This window comes from Drosophila nasuta, chromosome 2L, assembly GCF_023558535.2.
Source record: "Drosophila nasuta strain 15112-1781.00 chromosome 2L, ASM2355853v1, whole genome shotgun sequence".
Taxonomy (NCBI): domain Eukaryota; kingdom Metazoa; phylum Arthropoda; class Insecta; order Diptera; family Drosophilidae; genus Drosophila; species Drosophila nasuta.
The window spans coordinates 18,591,337-18,605,156 of NC_083455.1; the positions used below are offsets into that span (position 1 = coordinate 18,591,337).

Consider the following 13,820-nt stretch of genomic DNA (forward strand, 5'->3'; position numbering starts at 1 on the left):
GTTAATTTGTGACCATTTACATTTGAATACTCTTAAACTACGATTACTACAATTGCCTTTACTACATACTATAACAACAACTACTAATGCAGCAACCTGGCTTTGCATTTCTTTCTCTTCATTTCTTCCTCTCACTGCAAATTCGCACAGCGAGAGAGCGAGAGCGACAGTGACAAAGAGATAATAGCACACTTGGCACGCGGGACTTGCTTGCGTTATTCGGTTTCTTTTTTTGGATTCGGATTCGCTGTCTCTGTCGTTGGCGCTCGGAGTGTAACGGCGACTTGCTGGCTCTGACTGTGGCTGGTGGCTGTTGGCTCTGTCTCTGCTGTCGCTGGCAGCGGCAGTTAGTCGTCGGTAAAGACGCGCTGGCAGCGTGTCTTGTAAATTGAAACGCAATCGACAGTCGGCAAACGTACGCTCAATCGATTTGGGCAGATTCACGTCGGTTCGGCATGATTTGAGTGAGAAGAGGGCGGTGCAGTTTCGTGTTATTTGCAAATTGTCGCCGGGTTTGCAATTGCAATTACAGTGTGTCGTTGTTGTTATTGTCATTGCTGCTGCTGATTGTTTGCTGTGGAAAGAGTGTGCAAATGAAAGTGTAAGATGCGATTAACGGCTTCCGATAGTGCTTTTCCCTTTCCATTGCAGCATTTGATTATGGAACGTGTTTAGCAACGAAAAAAAGAAAAGAATTGGCAGACGTTAAACATTTTGGCAATAGCTAAATACTTCTTATATGCGCACATTCCTTGGCATTCTTTCTTCGTTCTTTGTTGGCTCGAGTATTTCTGCAATAAATTTATTGCGCACACTGCTCAATGTTTATAAACACAAACAGCGCAAAAAATGCCGATTGATTTTGCTTGATGGCAAATTGAACACGTTTTACCGCAAAATGTATTTTGTGCATTCATAATTTCCACTCGTGCCTTGCACTCACTGAAAATAAATTGACGTCATCTCCCACACACAGACATACACACGCACACAAACGAACACACGCAGTCATGATTTGAGTGGAACTGAAGCGATTCAAATTACACAACGGTGTTCAAAACAAAGAACAGCTGATTGGCGCCGCTCCCATTTACATACAAACATATGTACATACATGCATGCTCACGACTCGCGAGTATACAAAAGCAACCACCAAATAAATCAAATAACAAAAACAACATTCACACAGTTCTCCTGCTCTGCGCTTTGCGCTAATTTGTTGTTACATTTTAACTTGTTGAAATGCCTCGCTCTCTCTGTCTTTCTGATACTCTCTCACAGTGTGTTGTTTATTTCGCGTAGTGAATGTCAAGTGTATTTATGGCTAGAGAGTGAGAGAGTAAGCGAGTGCGAGATAGTACGACTAGTGCATCAGCTGGCTGCCTGCCCGCTCTGTCGTCGCGTCGTCCATTGCCCTCGTCGCAATGCGTCGCGTCGTCCGTCCGCCATCATATTATTGAAATTCACGCGGGTTTTGCTTTGTTTTTAATTTTATATGCATTTCTGTTTTTATTATTTATTTTGTATTTAAATAGATTCTTTCTTTGTTGATACAACAATGAAAAATGATTAAGACCACATTTGTATGGCTGTACTACTACATAGAACTCTACTCTATAACTTTTACTTATTTGCGCTAACTTAAATGCATTGTGTTGTATTTACAATTATAGTGAATAGTGTGTGAGTGAATGAATGTGGGGGGTATTCACTCAATAACTTTACTCACACATGCATAGGGAAAGCACATAAAAGCATTGAAGAAGAATCAACAACATAAGCTCTATTATCGCCACTGCACAGTGGTGTTGACTGTGCTTGTAATTAGCGAAATTGATTATTTTTTTTAGAAGCTCATTAAAGTGTAAGAATTGAATATTTTATATATTATTAAAAATTATTTCTTTTTATTTGCATCAAAAAACTAGACAAACCCCAAATGCAAATTTAAGCGTCACTTAAACTTCAAGCTAACCATTAATTATTATTTTCGTAATGATATGTTGACAACATTCGTTCATTGTTTACCTATTAACTTGATGTCAATTACCTTTGCTTCAGTGTGCGTGCTTTATACCTACTACGTACTACGTATATTTAATTAAATCCGTTTTTTTTTTTCAAAATATTTTGCTTAGTGGCAAAAGTAGCGGCGACTGCGGCAGCGACTTCGACTGCGACTGCGAAAGCGGCAGAGGCGTAAGGCAGGAACAGCAATCAGAATCACAATCATCGCAAATCGCATCATTTGCTTTCGAGCATCGGAATCGTTTGGGTGTTGTTGTGTTTGCTGTGTGTGTTGTGCTTGACCGTTAATCGTGAGTAGAGAATTTTCGACGTCATCCCCCCCGCTGCACCGCGCGTTCGTTAAAAAACTGCTGAAGTGCACAAAGAGAGGAGAACAATTAAACAATAATAAACTTTGTATTAGCAGCAGCAGTAACTCCGTGCGTGATTCTTCGACTTTAACTTTATTGTCGACGACCCGGGCAATTTTATACTTACAAACATTCGCGGGATGACCCACAAAAAGATATAGCTGTTAACTGGGTCAGCAGCAGCGAAATTGAGTGCAATTTTGGTAAACGAAACGAAATGAACTTGAAACAAATAGCAAAGCTTCCCTCAACAAACAAGTGCAATTGACGCGTGAGTTTTCTATTGGCCTCGTCAGCCATTCAAGAGGCCTTTTTTAGCCACTTCAAATCGCGAGACAAACAACAATAATATTGTGCGTGTGCAACTTCAAATGACGAACTGACTTCCACTGATTAATTGAGTTGGTGATAGTGTGTGTGTGTGTGTGTGTGACAGCATGAAAGGCATCTGTGGTGATGCCAAGCAGCAGCTAAACAATTGCATGCTGCTAGACGACACTGAAAATGCCCCAGTAAATGGATTAGTAAATGGAAATGGATGTGGAATTGCTGCGTCACCTGCGAATCGCGGCGGACGCAAGTTTCGATCGCGTCAAGTGCAGAGTTTGGCCATCCGGAATACGAGCTCATATGATACCATGGAGCGACCCTTTCGACCCGATAATCTACGCGGCCGCTGGTCGAAAACTGCCGATTTCTATTTTGCCACCTCGAGTTACGCCTTCAGTACAATGGCCTTCTCCGATGTGTCTGTCTGGGCACTAATGATGGGCGGTTGGAGTAAGTATTCCATAACTAATGTATGTTTATACCTCATAGACAGATCGACGACATTGTCGACGAATTGGTGTCAGTTTAGTGTCATATTTATATTGAAAATAGTCGTCGCGCTTCATAGATTTCTTATCAAGGGAATTCAATTACGTTTAAATTCAATTGGGGTTATCACTTTAATGCTCTGCAAAATATTTCAAATCCAAGCTAGTTCATTGTTCAAATTAAAATTATTGTTATTGTCGACTTTAGTTCGCAAAAAACTCCAATATTACCTTCAATGAGATAAGATTAGTGCGTTTATTATTTGAACTTAATTTAAAAATTTTCGTAATTAAATATTCTCAAGAAATAATGAAATAAGGAATTCTGATGAATATTAATTAATGGAAATTTATGTGAAAACAGAAATGTGAAATGTAAATCTTGACAAATTTCTATTACTAGAATAATAATATCATTTTTAAATAATACTGATTAAATATTGACCTATTTATTTCAAAATATTGTTCAAGTTATATGAAATTCCAAGAAAATCTTATTTAAATAACGAAACTGATTAATTTTAATCACATGGGGTATGAGTAACAAAGCTATAATTGATGTGAAACAAGCCTTGAATATTTACAAGTTTTATAGAAATAGCGATAGTAGTTGGTGTAATTAAAGAAAAGTATTTATTTCCTTTGTTCGTACAAAGTGGCGTATGAGTAATTAATTAGCACAGATATCGAGTTGTCCTTTGCTCATGACTAACAACTTTTAAAACAGAAGTTTCTCTAGTGTCTCATATCTAGTTTATTTGTTTTTATAGTATATAATACTTACTATTTTCTTTAGAGTTCTATCTGACTACTTATGTGCTGGCTGTTTGCTTCTACTCGCTGCCCATTTTCCTGATACAAACATTTTTGGGCCAATTCTCCACATCGGGTGCGATATCAGCGTTTCGCGTATCGCCTATATTTAAAGGTCAGTTGGCACATATAATATAGCTACCCATATATATGAGTATTTTATCTTGGCGTAACTCGTTTGACAGGCATTGGATATTCGATATTGTTGCTCAACCTGGGCACACTCACCTACTACAGCGTTAATGCGGCAGTGCCGTTGATTTATGCCGTCAACACGTTGCACGATGTGTTGCCCTGGATGAGTTGCAACAACACATGGAATTCGCCCAACTGTTCCACACACAACAGTTACGATGTGGATGAAGTGAGTGCCCGCAAATTAATTAACACATCCACACTTTATTTAATTCTCTTTATTATTTCATTTTGTAGGACGATCAAAAGCCGCACTCAACTGTCGAGTACTTTCAGTGAGTTTCTGTTCGACATTCATTGGAATTTTAATTAAATAAATAATGTTTTATTGTTTCAGCTCCATGATAGGCTCTATTAGGGATGGCTCCGGTGCATGGTCGTTGTCCTGGTCCATGGTGTTGGCAATTGTGGGCATTTGGGTTGTGGTTCTTCTGCTGCTGCTCAACCGTGTTTCCATTGTAAGTTTAAACAATTAGCTAATCTAGAGTGATGATAATCTACCTAGAACACTTTGTTGTGACTGATCTATCAACAAACAGCTTAAACGATAAAAGCTAGGAGTCTGTGATTTTTGGCTAGTGCACTAAGGCTGGGCTTAGTAATATTTCATTTCTATAAATTAATTGCAGATAGGCAAAGTGATGCGTTGTGCTTGCGTGCTAATGTTCAGCTTCTTCTTGGCCGTGTTTGTTTATCTGGTGATACACGAGCAGTTTGGCTGGCAGACATTTATGGACTATCTGCATCCCACCATAGACAGCTGGATCGCCATTCGCTCCTCATTGGGCATGGCCATATTGCAGGCCAGCATGGTATTGGGTCCTGGTTGGGGCAGTGTCATCACTCTGGGCAGCTTCAATCGCTTTCGCAGCGATGCTGCTCGTCTCAGCATTTGGGTGTGCATCAGCCATGTGCTCATCACTGTGATGGCCACGATCTGTGCTCATGTGGCCAACGATCACTTCGAACGTAAGTAGAAAAGATAACACATTTTGTATTCCATTTAATTTGTATTATTTGTTTGTAGTTCATGTGGCCATGTGGCATGTGGAGAAGAAGCATTCAATGCAGTTCCTTTTTTTGTCCTTTGCCTATCTCTTTGGCAGCTTCACAACGTTGCCCAAACTCTGGTCTTTTCTCTTCTTCACCATCATCTTTCTAGCCGAGATGTGTGCGTTGGTAAGTGCAAAGTTCTTTGTATTAAAATGTATATATCTTTATTGACTTTAATGATCGTTCAGGTCATTCTGATGATGTCTCTTTTGACGTCGATCTTTGATGAGTTCGAGCAACTGCGCCACCTCAAGCGACGCATTACAATCGGACTCTCGCTGTGTCTCATGATCAGCTCCCTTTATTTTTGCACTCAAGTAAGTAGACTATACGATTTTTAAAAGTTCATTCGGTTAATGCGTTGTTTACTTTTCAGCTGGGCTTTAGCCAGGTGAGCGCCTTATCCTACATGGCGCTCTTCACGCAGGTTGTCTTCTCGGCACTCTTGATACTGATGGCAACCTGGATTTATGGCCGTGTGCGTTTCCAATGCGATCTGCAGTTCATGCTGGGCAAAACGATCTCAAGTGGCGAAATCTTCTTCATACGCATTATAGCTCCCTGCTTTATAGCACTTGCATTGGTAATTAACTCAACTATATTATTGTTTTTATACAATAATTGTCACTTGCTTTACTCTCAACAGTATCAGACTATCTATATGTTGTATGTGAATGGCGCAGACGACGTACTCATTTGGATTAGTCAAGGCTTCAGCTATCTGATTGTCATCGCCTATATGATCTTCAAGTTGACGCAGACAAATGGAACATTGCGACAGCGGGTGAGACAATGCTTTGCACCGCACGATTGGCATCCGGTAAATCCCGACAATCGTGCATTCTACGAGGAGATCATGGGCACCTCGGAAATGCTCGTCATCGACAATGGGAATGCGGCATAAATCCCACACGCATTACAAACACTGCATACTTCTAGTGCCTAATATGATATATAGATTGACGATTATAGAGATTTTGATTTGTTTTTAAAATGTACTTAAGTCAAGGACCCGCATCATCGGGTCGAACTGAACTCATTGTGTGAATAACCCCAGAACACCTAAAACAAAAAAACAAATACACGAGGAATATAGGCAAGCGTTTCTTCAAAAAATGTACTGATATTTTTCAAATCTAGTTATATAGAGAACAATAAACTGGTGATATTTGTAGTTGCATATGAATAAATAAACTAAAAGCTTTTGAACAATTTTAAGACAAAGTGTTGTTCACTTGGCGTATGAGTAATATTAAGACAATTTCAAATATGAAAAGCTTCAAGAGAATTTATAATAATACATTTAAATAGGGTTTCATTTTATTTGCGCGCCAAAACCTGCACACAATTTGTAATTAATTTGCATACTTTTTGGCTTGATCCGACAATTATTGAAATAGATATTTGCTGTATATAATATGTAATATAATGAATGGGGGATTCTATTTTTGCGATAAGCCAATAAAAACATGCACATGAACAGCAGCAACAGCAGCAACAGCAGCAAGCCAATGTAAAGTGAAAAATTTTATTATTCATTAAACGGTTTCGGGAAGAGCGAATACACTCATTGCACTCAATCTCTTTGCATTCGAATATGCGAACATACCCAATACGAGTGATTTAATTTAGTGTTTCGAATGTGCTTCTAATCATTACAATGTCATGTGGTGTGCGGTTTAGCTGGTTGTAATTTCAATACACAAAAAAGTAATAATAATTATAATAATAAGAATAATACAAATACGTGTCTCTGTCGACCGTCGACTGTCGACACAGTCTGTCTGCTGTCTGAAACTTGGCAATCTGTTGTGCTCAGAGAAGAGCAACAGCAAGAGCAAGAGCTGTGAGTACACGCGTGTGTGTAGACATTGTATATAAATACAGAGACAACGTTGATAATGAAAAGCCTCTATCCATTTTATTCTATGCTACTATATTCCATTTCCATTTCCATCGGCAGCACGGATGCACGGCTCTCGGATGCCTCTCAGTCACAGTCAGTTTGCCGGCATCGTGTCTTTTAATTAGAACGTCAATTTAAACCTAAACGGACATACGCGTATCTATTGCAAACTCAAATAAAACAAAAGCCTACGAAAAAAAACCCAAAGACAAACAAAAAAAAACAACACAATTCTAAGAAGAATATTTGAGAGGAATTGAAAATAATACCAAGTGCGCGTAATTAATTTTTTTCGTGTTAGTCGAAAGCAGAAACGTCGACATTTCCGACGTTCTTTATCAAAGCTGATTTTTAAAAACAATCTACTATATAATTCTGAGTCATCATGGTCTATGAATCGTCCTATGAGACTGGGCGCAAGCCATTCAAACCCGATTTGCAGCGCGGAAAATGGGAAAAGCCCACGGATTTCATTTTCGCCTGCTGTGGCTTAGCCCTCAAGCTGGATATATTTGTGATCTCCTATTGGCTCTATTTCGACATGGGATGTAAGTTATCTATATATACATACATACATACATACATGCAAATAATACACAAGTATATGTAGTTGCTGATTAGAGCACGAGAACAAGAGCTTCGACAGCTGATAAGCTAATCAAATTGCTTATTAATTGAAAGCAATGCATCATAATTTTGTAAAAAGAAATAAGCGTATTCAATTGAAATTGCATTTCAAGTTCAAGTCAAGTCAGGGGGAAAAACGGAAACCAAAATATATAATACTTTTAAGAAAAGATATATACCACATTTTCGAGTACTTTTTTCTCTCGTACAAAATTACATGCATTTAAAGCTTATGGTAATTAGAATTAATATAATACAGAATGCTTGTTATTTTAGTATATTTGTAAAAAAACCATGCAAAAAAGTGGAATAAATATCTTGAAAGCTAGAATAGTTTCTCTATCCTATTATTTGAATTTAGGGGGCGTTTTGTTGAAATTCAAAACTATTTGCAAAACAAAAATGTTTGCTGATAAACCGATTTCTATTTCTATGGGATTATGTTAATAATGTGTTTCTAATATGCTAACCTTGAGTTGAGCAGCTGAGAGATTAGAATGAAATGTGATAAGTTGTGTTAATGCTGAATAAATTTCAATTGGCTTGCGATTAAGTGAATATTGTGTGCATGCATTTGATATGACAGTTAATTTCATGTTCTTTCAGTATTTGGCATATTACCCTATTACTTCTATATGGCCATCTATATGGTTCCGCTGCTGGTGATCCACTCGTTTATGGGTCAATTCTCTAGCAGCGGATTCATCTCCGCCTTTCGTCTGTCGCCGTTCTTTAAAGGTAATTACTGCACACTTGATGTAAATATGATTACTAAGTACTCATACATATGAGTTTTTGCTTCAAGGCATGGGCTATATAAGTATCTTCCTGAGTGTTGCGGCTCTGTTGTATTATGCCATCTTTGCCGTTGTGCCACTTATATACATTTTGCACTCACTGCGTCCCACCTTGCCTTGGAGCTGTGAGGCAATGGCGCATATGAAGAATGTGACCACGGTAAGTGTGTAAATCATTTGCTACTATAAAATTTGGAATATGTAATTATTTTCTATACTAGATGTGCAATTTCAATCAAAGTGACGCGGATGTTATTAGCTCGCTTGCGGAAAATAGCTCCGAAGTTATGGTTGAATACGCTGAAGTGCACATACCTTCAGTGTTGTTCTTTAAGTAAGTCAACTGTCCACAACTAAGAATCTTAATTATTTGAAATTTTGTACTTTGCTAGGCAACATTTTCAAGCGAACGTCACCTCACTGATGATCGAAGAAGAATCCGTAACTATGTCTTGGACAATGGTGGGACTTTCGATTATCATCTGGGGAGTGATTGCTGGCATTTTCAAATACTGTTCAGATGCTGCCACGGTGTGTAGTTATTAAAGAGTATCTACTATAAAGTGTATAATATTACTTTTATTTAGTTTGGCAAACTGCTGCGGTACATGATATTGACTACTTTGGGCATTATGTCACTTTGTCTGGTGCGTTTTCTATTTCTGCCCGGCGCTTTGGATGGCCTGGTGCACTATGTGAAGCCTCACCGGGATGGAATGGTTGGAGGCACTTTTACAATGGTCATTGTGGTGCTGCAGGCTTTTGGATCTGGCTGGGGCAGCGTCATGTCTCTGGCCAGCTTCAATGACTTCAAAACCAATATTATGGGCTACAGTTGGGTTATTGCTTTTGGCCAGACACTTGCCTACATTCTCTTTGGAATGGTCAGCTTCATTTTGCAACATTATTTTCAATGTAAGTCTGATTAATGATTAATTAATACATTAATAATGAGTACATGCATTTCATAGCAATAAGTGTCCGCACTTACGATCTATTTGTCGAAGCCAATTGGGTGTTATACTTATCGAGTGCCAGTGCCATGGCCGAAATGGAGTTTGCCAACTTATGGACCATTCTCTACTACTCAATGCTGTTGATTGCCTCACTGGTTGTGATAGTATGTTATTTCCATTTAATTGTTACTTGTTTGACTGAGTGTTTAACTTACTTGCAGATCACACAAATCTTTACTGTTCTCACGAGTCTATTTGATGAGTTTGAGATGCTGCGAGCGCAAAAGGAGAGAACTACGTTTATTTTCATTGGTTTACTGGCTTTCTTTTCATTGCCATTTTGCACAAATGTAAGTGAAACTGTCTCAAGTGAGAGTAATTTTGATGTTCCTATTTTGTTTAATATTATTTTATTTAAATATCATCTTTAATTCTTTTGCATTTGAAAATTGTCTTCAAAACTTGTTTTCCCCTTAAAATTTCTTTCCTGTTTATGGGGCATATTTGAAATTTAAAAATTTAGCATATTAATCGTTCTCATATGTTTAAAATTGTATATGTATTTCTTTTGTACTGTTTTATGTCAATATTTTTGAATATTGATTAATAATTTAACTCTGTTATTAATAATTATGATGATTTTTCATTGCAGCACGGTGTTTTGTTCTTTTCCGCCGTGTCCGTTGACTCGTTAGTCACTTACAGCGTTATGCACTTTATGTTGATAATGGCAGTGCTTTGGATCTATGGTCGAGAGCGATTCCAGCGAGACATTGAGTTTATGCTGGGCCAACCTTTTGCCTCGTGGAAGATCTTCATATTGCGATTTATTGCTCCGTTCTTTCTTTTCTACACTTTGGTTTGAACACGACAAAAATTTCAACTGATTTCGGATTAAATAATAAGAAATTTATCGATTATAGCTCATGGGATTGTGGATGGCATTCGTGGAGCATTTTTACGTAACAACACCACTTTTGATCATCAGCTTTATTCTGGTCATTCTGCCAATATTATTCATACCGGGCTATGGCATCTATATCACTTATGAGAATACTGGAACATTTTATAATCGCATTAGACGCGCTTGTCGCCCAACCGATTGGTATCCGGTTGAAATGGAAAATCGCCAACAATACGAGGAAACGTTGGGAAACTCTGATATAACACATCAACTATATGAAGTAACCGAGGAGGAAGTTAATTAATTTCTATGTACATACACAGCAAATTGCATTTGCTTTACTTTCTGTATAAAATGACATTATACTCGTATCAATACTAAAATTTACAAACAAAAAAAAGCGAGAGTAAAGACATCATTTGCTCTATGCTTCAGTGTCTGACATGAATGCTGGCATTTTGCGTTCTCGTCTAAATTGATCGTAATCGGCCCGATCATCTGGATCTGCCGGTGTCCAATCGAGGGGCTTCAGTCGCTTCTTGAGGCTGTCTTTCATAGTATCCCGTTTGATAATCATAATGTAGACAACATATAGGGGTATCAATATAATCGAGGATACAAAACTCAGCCAGCCAATTGCAACTGCCCAGGTGGGATACTCGATGCCATTATACGTGATTTTGCGTAAAAAAATAATGCTCGTGAAGAGTACAAACTGCAAATGGGGGAAAATCAAATTACATCAAGCAGGGGGAAGATTCTGTTGCTCTTACGGTTAAAACTATGGGCGTTATGTACTTCCACGCTATTTTCCAGAAGAGCGCAGGACGCTTGCCCAGCATGAACTCGACATCGGTCATAAAATTATCGATGCCATAGATAAAGGCTACCATAATGACTTCCACCAGGCAGACAACAATGATGGCCAAGGCTGAGGAATACCAGTCGAACAGCTGCAAAATAAACATGCCAGCCTAGAGAAGAGACAGAGGTTAGGATTTTCTGCACTAGATATTGAATTATAGGCACTCACATTGGTACACATAATGGTTGACATGCTGAAGAAGAATATACATAGAATAAGAGTCACCTTCCATTTGTGGTTTCGCAGCACCTCCACCTCATCCAGTATCGAGGTGGTGATGGCCTCCAGCTGGACAAACTGCAAAAAGGAATGGAATGTATTAAACACTCTCAGTGTCTTAGTCCTGCCCACCCACCACACTGTCAATGCCCAGTATAAAGAGCATGACGAAGAATAAAACACCCCAAAGTTGGGGCAAGGGCAGCATGGAGATGGCCTGCGGATACGTGACAAAGGCAAGTCCAGCGCCTGAGGTGGCAACTGTAGCCACCGGAATGCCAGATTGCTCTAAATAGTAAGGAAGTTAATGATTATCTTATAGAATTGAATGTTTAACTGCTCTGATCACCTGAGAGAAAGCCGAGAACAGAGAAGACCACAAAGCCGGCATAAATACTTGTGAATACATTCACCGATACGACGAGAAACGAATCAAATTTCGCACTATTGCGAAAGTTATTGAAACTGGCCATGTTGACAATGCCGCCCCAACCGGGTCCAAGTCCGAAGAACATCTGTATGGCCGCATCGGACCACACCTTCAGATCGTAGAGACGATCCCACTGTGGATATATGAAGAACTTGATGCCACTGGCAGCTCCAGGCAAAGTGACGCCACGTATGAAGAGTATGGTCAAGAGCAGATACGGAAACGGAGCAGTAAAATAGACAACTTTGCCAACCTGTCGAGAAAATGTATAATCAATAAAGTGTTGAAATAGAATTTCAAGTATACGACTTGCCGATTTGATACCGCGCACCACGCAGAGATAGATGATGAGCCAGGTGATGAATAAGCTGAGCAGTTGCCCCCACACCATTGTCCCTAATTCTGCGATGCTGCTCGAGATACGAAGCACTTCAAGACTGGTGGAGGTGAGGATAAGTGTTAAAGAATTTTGTGAGCCATCAACTTACTGAAAAAACTCATCCGAAGACGTCTTCAGGGTTTCTCCCACGTGATTGTGCAGCTGCAAGAGAAGAAAGACGTTTATAAATTTGTAATACTTAAGGTGCAAACTCACATCCTCAATGGCCGTGCAGTTGGGCGTGTTCCAGTGATGATCGCAAGTGGACCAGGGCACAGTCTTCCAAAAGCAATAGTAGAGCATGCGTATGGGATACGAGATGATGACGGAGTAGTAGCACACACAGTAGGCATTCACCACAACCATGCAGTAGCCGGTGCCCTTGAGGATGGGCACCAGACGGAACATGCCCGTGCAGCCGGTGCCCGAGAATTGGCCAATTAGCACCTCCATGTAGAAGAGGGGAATGCCGCATAGAATGACCATCAGCATGTAGGGCACCAGGAAAGCGCCTGCAACAAATAGAAATTTAAAAAAGTGCAAAACATGTGTATCAGCAGCAAAAAGTTCAAGTCCTTCGAGCCGGATTTGAACCAGCGACCTATGGATTTCAACATATCGCGATTCAATAAACTGATGGTGTACAAGAGCGAGCGCTGTCTAGGCCAGGGGTATTGTTTTGGTCTAGAGTCCTGCCACTGCCCGCAACCCACCGAGCTTCGAAAACTCTACAGTCCACCGCTCTACCAACTGAGCTATCGAAGGCATTCGCTGGCCGCCAGCCAAAGTGCCATCAAGTGCTGAAAGCCCAAATGCCAATTGCCACACAGCTTTCACTCGAAAGCTATTTTAAGCTTTAAATAGACATTGCATTGCCCACATACAAACAATGAATGCTGACTCGACGCGTGACGTCACAGCATGCGCTATTTATGGAAAACTAAAGAGAAAGAGAAGCAGACAAAAACACGCACATAGCAGACAAACATGTGCTGTGCTTGGCAGTGGCTTAATTAATGAGCAATCAACTGTTTGCCATCTCGACTTCAGCATACCCTGTGTGCAATCGTGTAGTTCCCTTCTAAGTGATCTACCCTATTAGTTGTCGCTGAACTTACCGCCTCCACTGCGATAGCAGAGATAGGGAAACCGCCAAACATTGCCAATGCCAATCGCATAGCCAATCAGCGAGAGCACAAATTCAGCTTTCGAATTCCATTGTCCACGATTCGTATCACGACGAATCCTTTTCTCTTTACGTGGTGGTCGCGGTGGTGGTTGCGGTTGTGGTTGTGGTTTCATTACAACTAATGAATTTTGTTAAAAAACGGTTTTCTGATCATACAAAAATTTACACATAAAACTCATGAATATTTAGCTGACATAGAATGCCTTGCTGTTGTCAACTTAAAAACTAATAATTTTACTTGCTAAGGCATTTTCATTTCTACGATATACCCAGCGCGAAGTTTTTATTATT

At 39.6% G+C, this 13,820-nt stretch overlaps 3 protein-coding genes and 1 non-coding gene across 5 annotated transcripts; 2 read left to right on the forward strand and 2 right to left on the reverse strand.

Annotated features, from left to right (window-relative positions):
- The first annotated feature begins 360 nt into the window (after positions 1–360).
- LOC132785705 (sodium- and chloride-dependent glycine transporter 1) lies at positions 361–6,337 on the forward strand. Of its 2 annotated transcripts, none has more exons than XM_060791925.1 (11): positions 361–601; positions 2,139–3,158; positions 3,993–4,124; positions 4,195–4,373; positions 4,442–4,479; positions 4,542–4,662; positions 4,834–5,173; positions 5,232–5,383; positions 5,446–5,574; positions 5,634–5,840; positions 5,904–6,337. In XM_060791925.1, exons 2-11 carry the CDS (start codon positions 2,816–2,818, stop codon positions 6,159–6,161), a joined length of 1,899 nt encoding a protein of 632 aa, XP_060647908.1. In that variant the 5' UTR covers positions 361–601; positions 2,139–2,815; the 3' UTR covers positions 6,162–6,337. The 2 variants fall into 2 exon arrangements, with proteins under 2 accessions (XP_060647908.1, XP_060647917.1); XM_060791934.1 differs by having other exon boundaries at positions 2,435–3,158.
- Positions 6,338–7,477: 1,140 nt separating this feature from the next.
- Positions 7,478–11,126, forward strand: LOC132785717 (sodium- and chloride-dependent glycine transporter 1-like). Its single transcript, XM_060791944.1, has 10 exons — positions 7,478–7,711; positions 8,397–8,528; positions 8,596–8,747; positions 8,809–8,921; positions 8,980–9,118; positions 9,175–9,502; positions 9,559–9,707; positions 9,765–9,893; positions 10,196–10,402; positions 10,467–11,126. Exons 1-10 carry the CDS (start codon positions 7,549–7,551, stop codon positions 10,749–10,751), a joined length of 1,797 nt encoding a protein of 598 aa, XP_060647927.1. The 5' UTR covers positions 7,478–7,548; the 3' UTR covers positions 10,752–11,126.
- On the reverse strand, positions 10,748–13,730 carry LOC132785729 (sodium- and chloride-dependent glycine transporter 1). The gene is made up of 9 exons (XM_060791957.1): positions 13,459–13,730; positions 12,557–12,852; positions 12,450–12,502; positions 12,275–12,398; positions 11,881–12,214; positions 11,668–11,819; positions 11,481–11,609; positions 11,221–11,421; positions 10,748–11,162 (listed from the first exon to the last, which is right to left on the reverse strand). Exons 1-9 carry the CDS (start codon positions 13,640–13,642, stop codon positions 10,872–10,874), a joined length of 1,764 nt encoding a protein of 587 aa, XP_060647940.1. The 5' UTR covers positions 13,643–13,730; the 3' UTR covers positions 10,748–10,871.
- Positions 12,914–13,105, reverse strand: Trnay-gua (transfer RNA tyrosine (anticodon GUA)). Its single transcript has 2 exons — positions 13,069–13,105; positions 12,914–12,949 (listed from the first exon to the last, which is right to left on the reverse strand). It is a non-coding gene; the product is annotated as a tRNA-Tyr (tRNA).
- Positions 13,731–13,820: the final 90 nt, after the last annotated feature.

What these genes read in the sequence shown, in the direction of transcription:
- LOC132785705 (XM_060791925.1), top strand. Translation starts at nt 2,816, where the DNA reads ATGAAAGGCATCTGTGGTGATGCCAAGCAGCAGCTAAACAATTGCATG. An exon ending in TCAACTGTCGAGTACTTTCA is followed by an intron (nt 4,480 to 4,541) that starts GTGAGTTTCTGT and finishes TTATTGTTTCAG; the next exon opens with CTCCATGATAGGCTCTATTA. An exon ending in TGCTCAACCGTGTTTCCATT is followed by an intron (nt 4,663 to 4,833) that starts GTAAGTTTAAAC and finishes AATTAATTGCAG; the next exon opens with ATAGGCAAAGTGATGCGTTG.
- LOC132785717 (XM_060791944.1), top strand. Translation starts at nt 7,549, where the DNA reads ATGGTCTATGAATCGTCCTATGAGACTGGGCGCAAGCCATTCAAACCC. An exon ending in CCTTCAGTGTTGTTCTTTAA is followed by an intron (nt 8,922 to 8,979) that starts GTAAGTCAACTG and finishes GTACTTTGCTAG; the next exon opens with GCAACATTTTCAAGCGAACG. An exon ending in ACTGTTCAGATGCTGCCACG is followed by an intron (nt 9,119 to 9,174) that starts GTGTGTAGTTAT and finishes ACTTTTATTTAG; the next exon opens with TTTGGCAAACTGCTGCGGTA.
- LOC132785729 (XM_060791957.1), bottom strand. Translation starts at nt 13,642, where the DNA reads ATGAAACCACAACCACAACCGCAACCACCACCGCGACCACCACGTAAA. An exon ending in CTGCTATCGCAGTGGAGGCG is followed by an intron (nt 12,853 to 13,458) that starts GTAAGTTCAGCG and finishes TATTTGTTGCAG; the next exon opens with GCGCTTTCCTGGTGCCCTAC. An exon ending in TCTTCGGATGAGTTTTTTCA is followed by an intron (nt 12,399 to 12,449) that starts GTAAGTTGATGG and finishes CACCTCCACCAG; the next exon opens with TCTTGAAGTGCTTCGTATCT.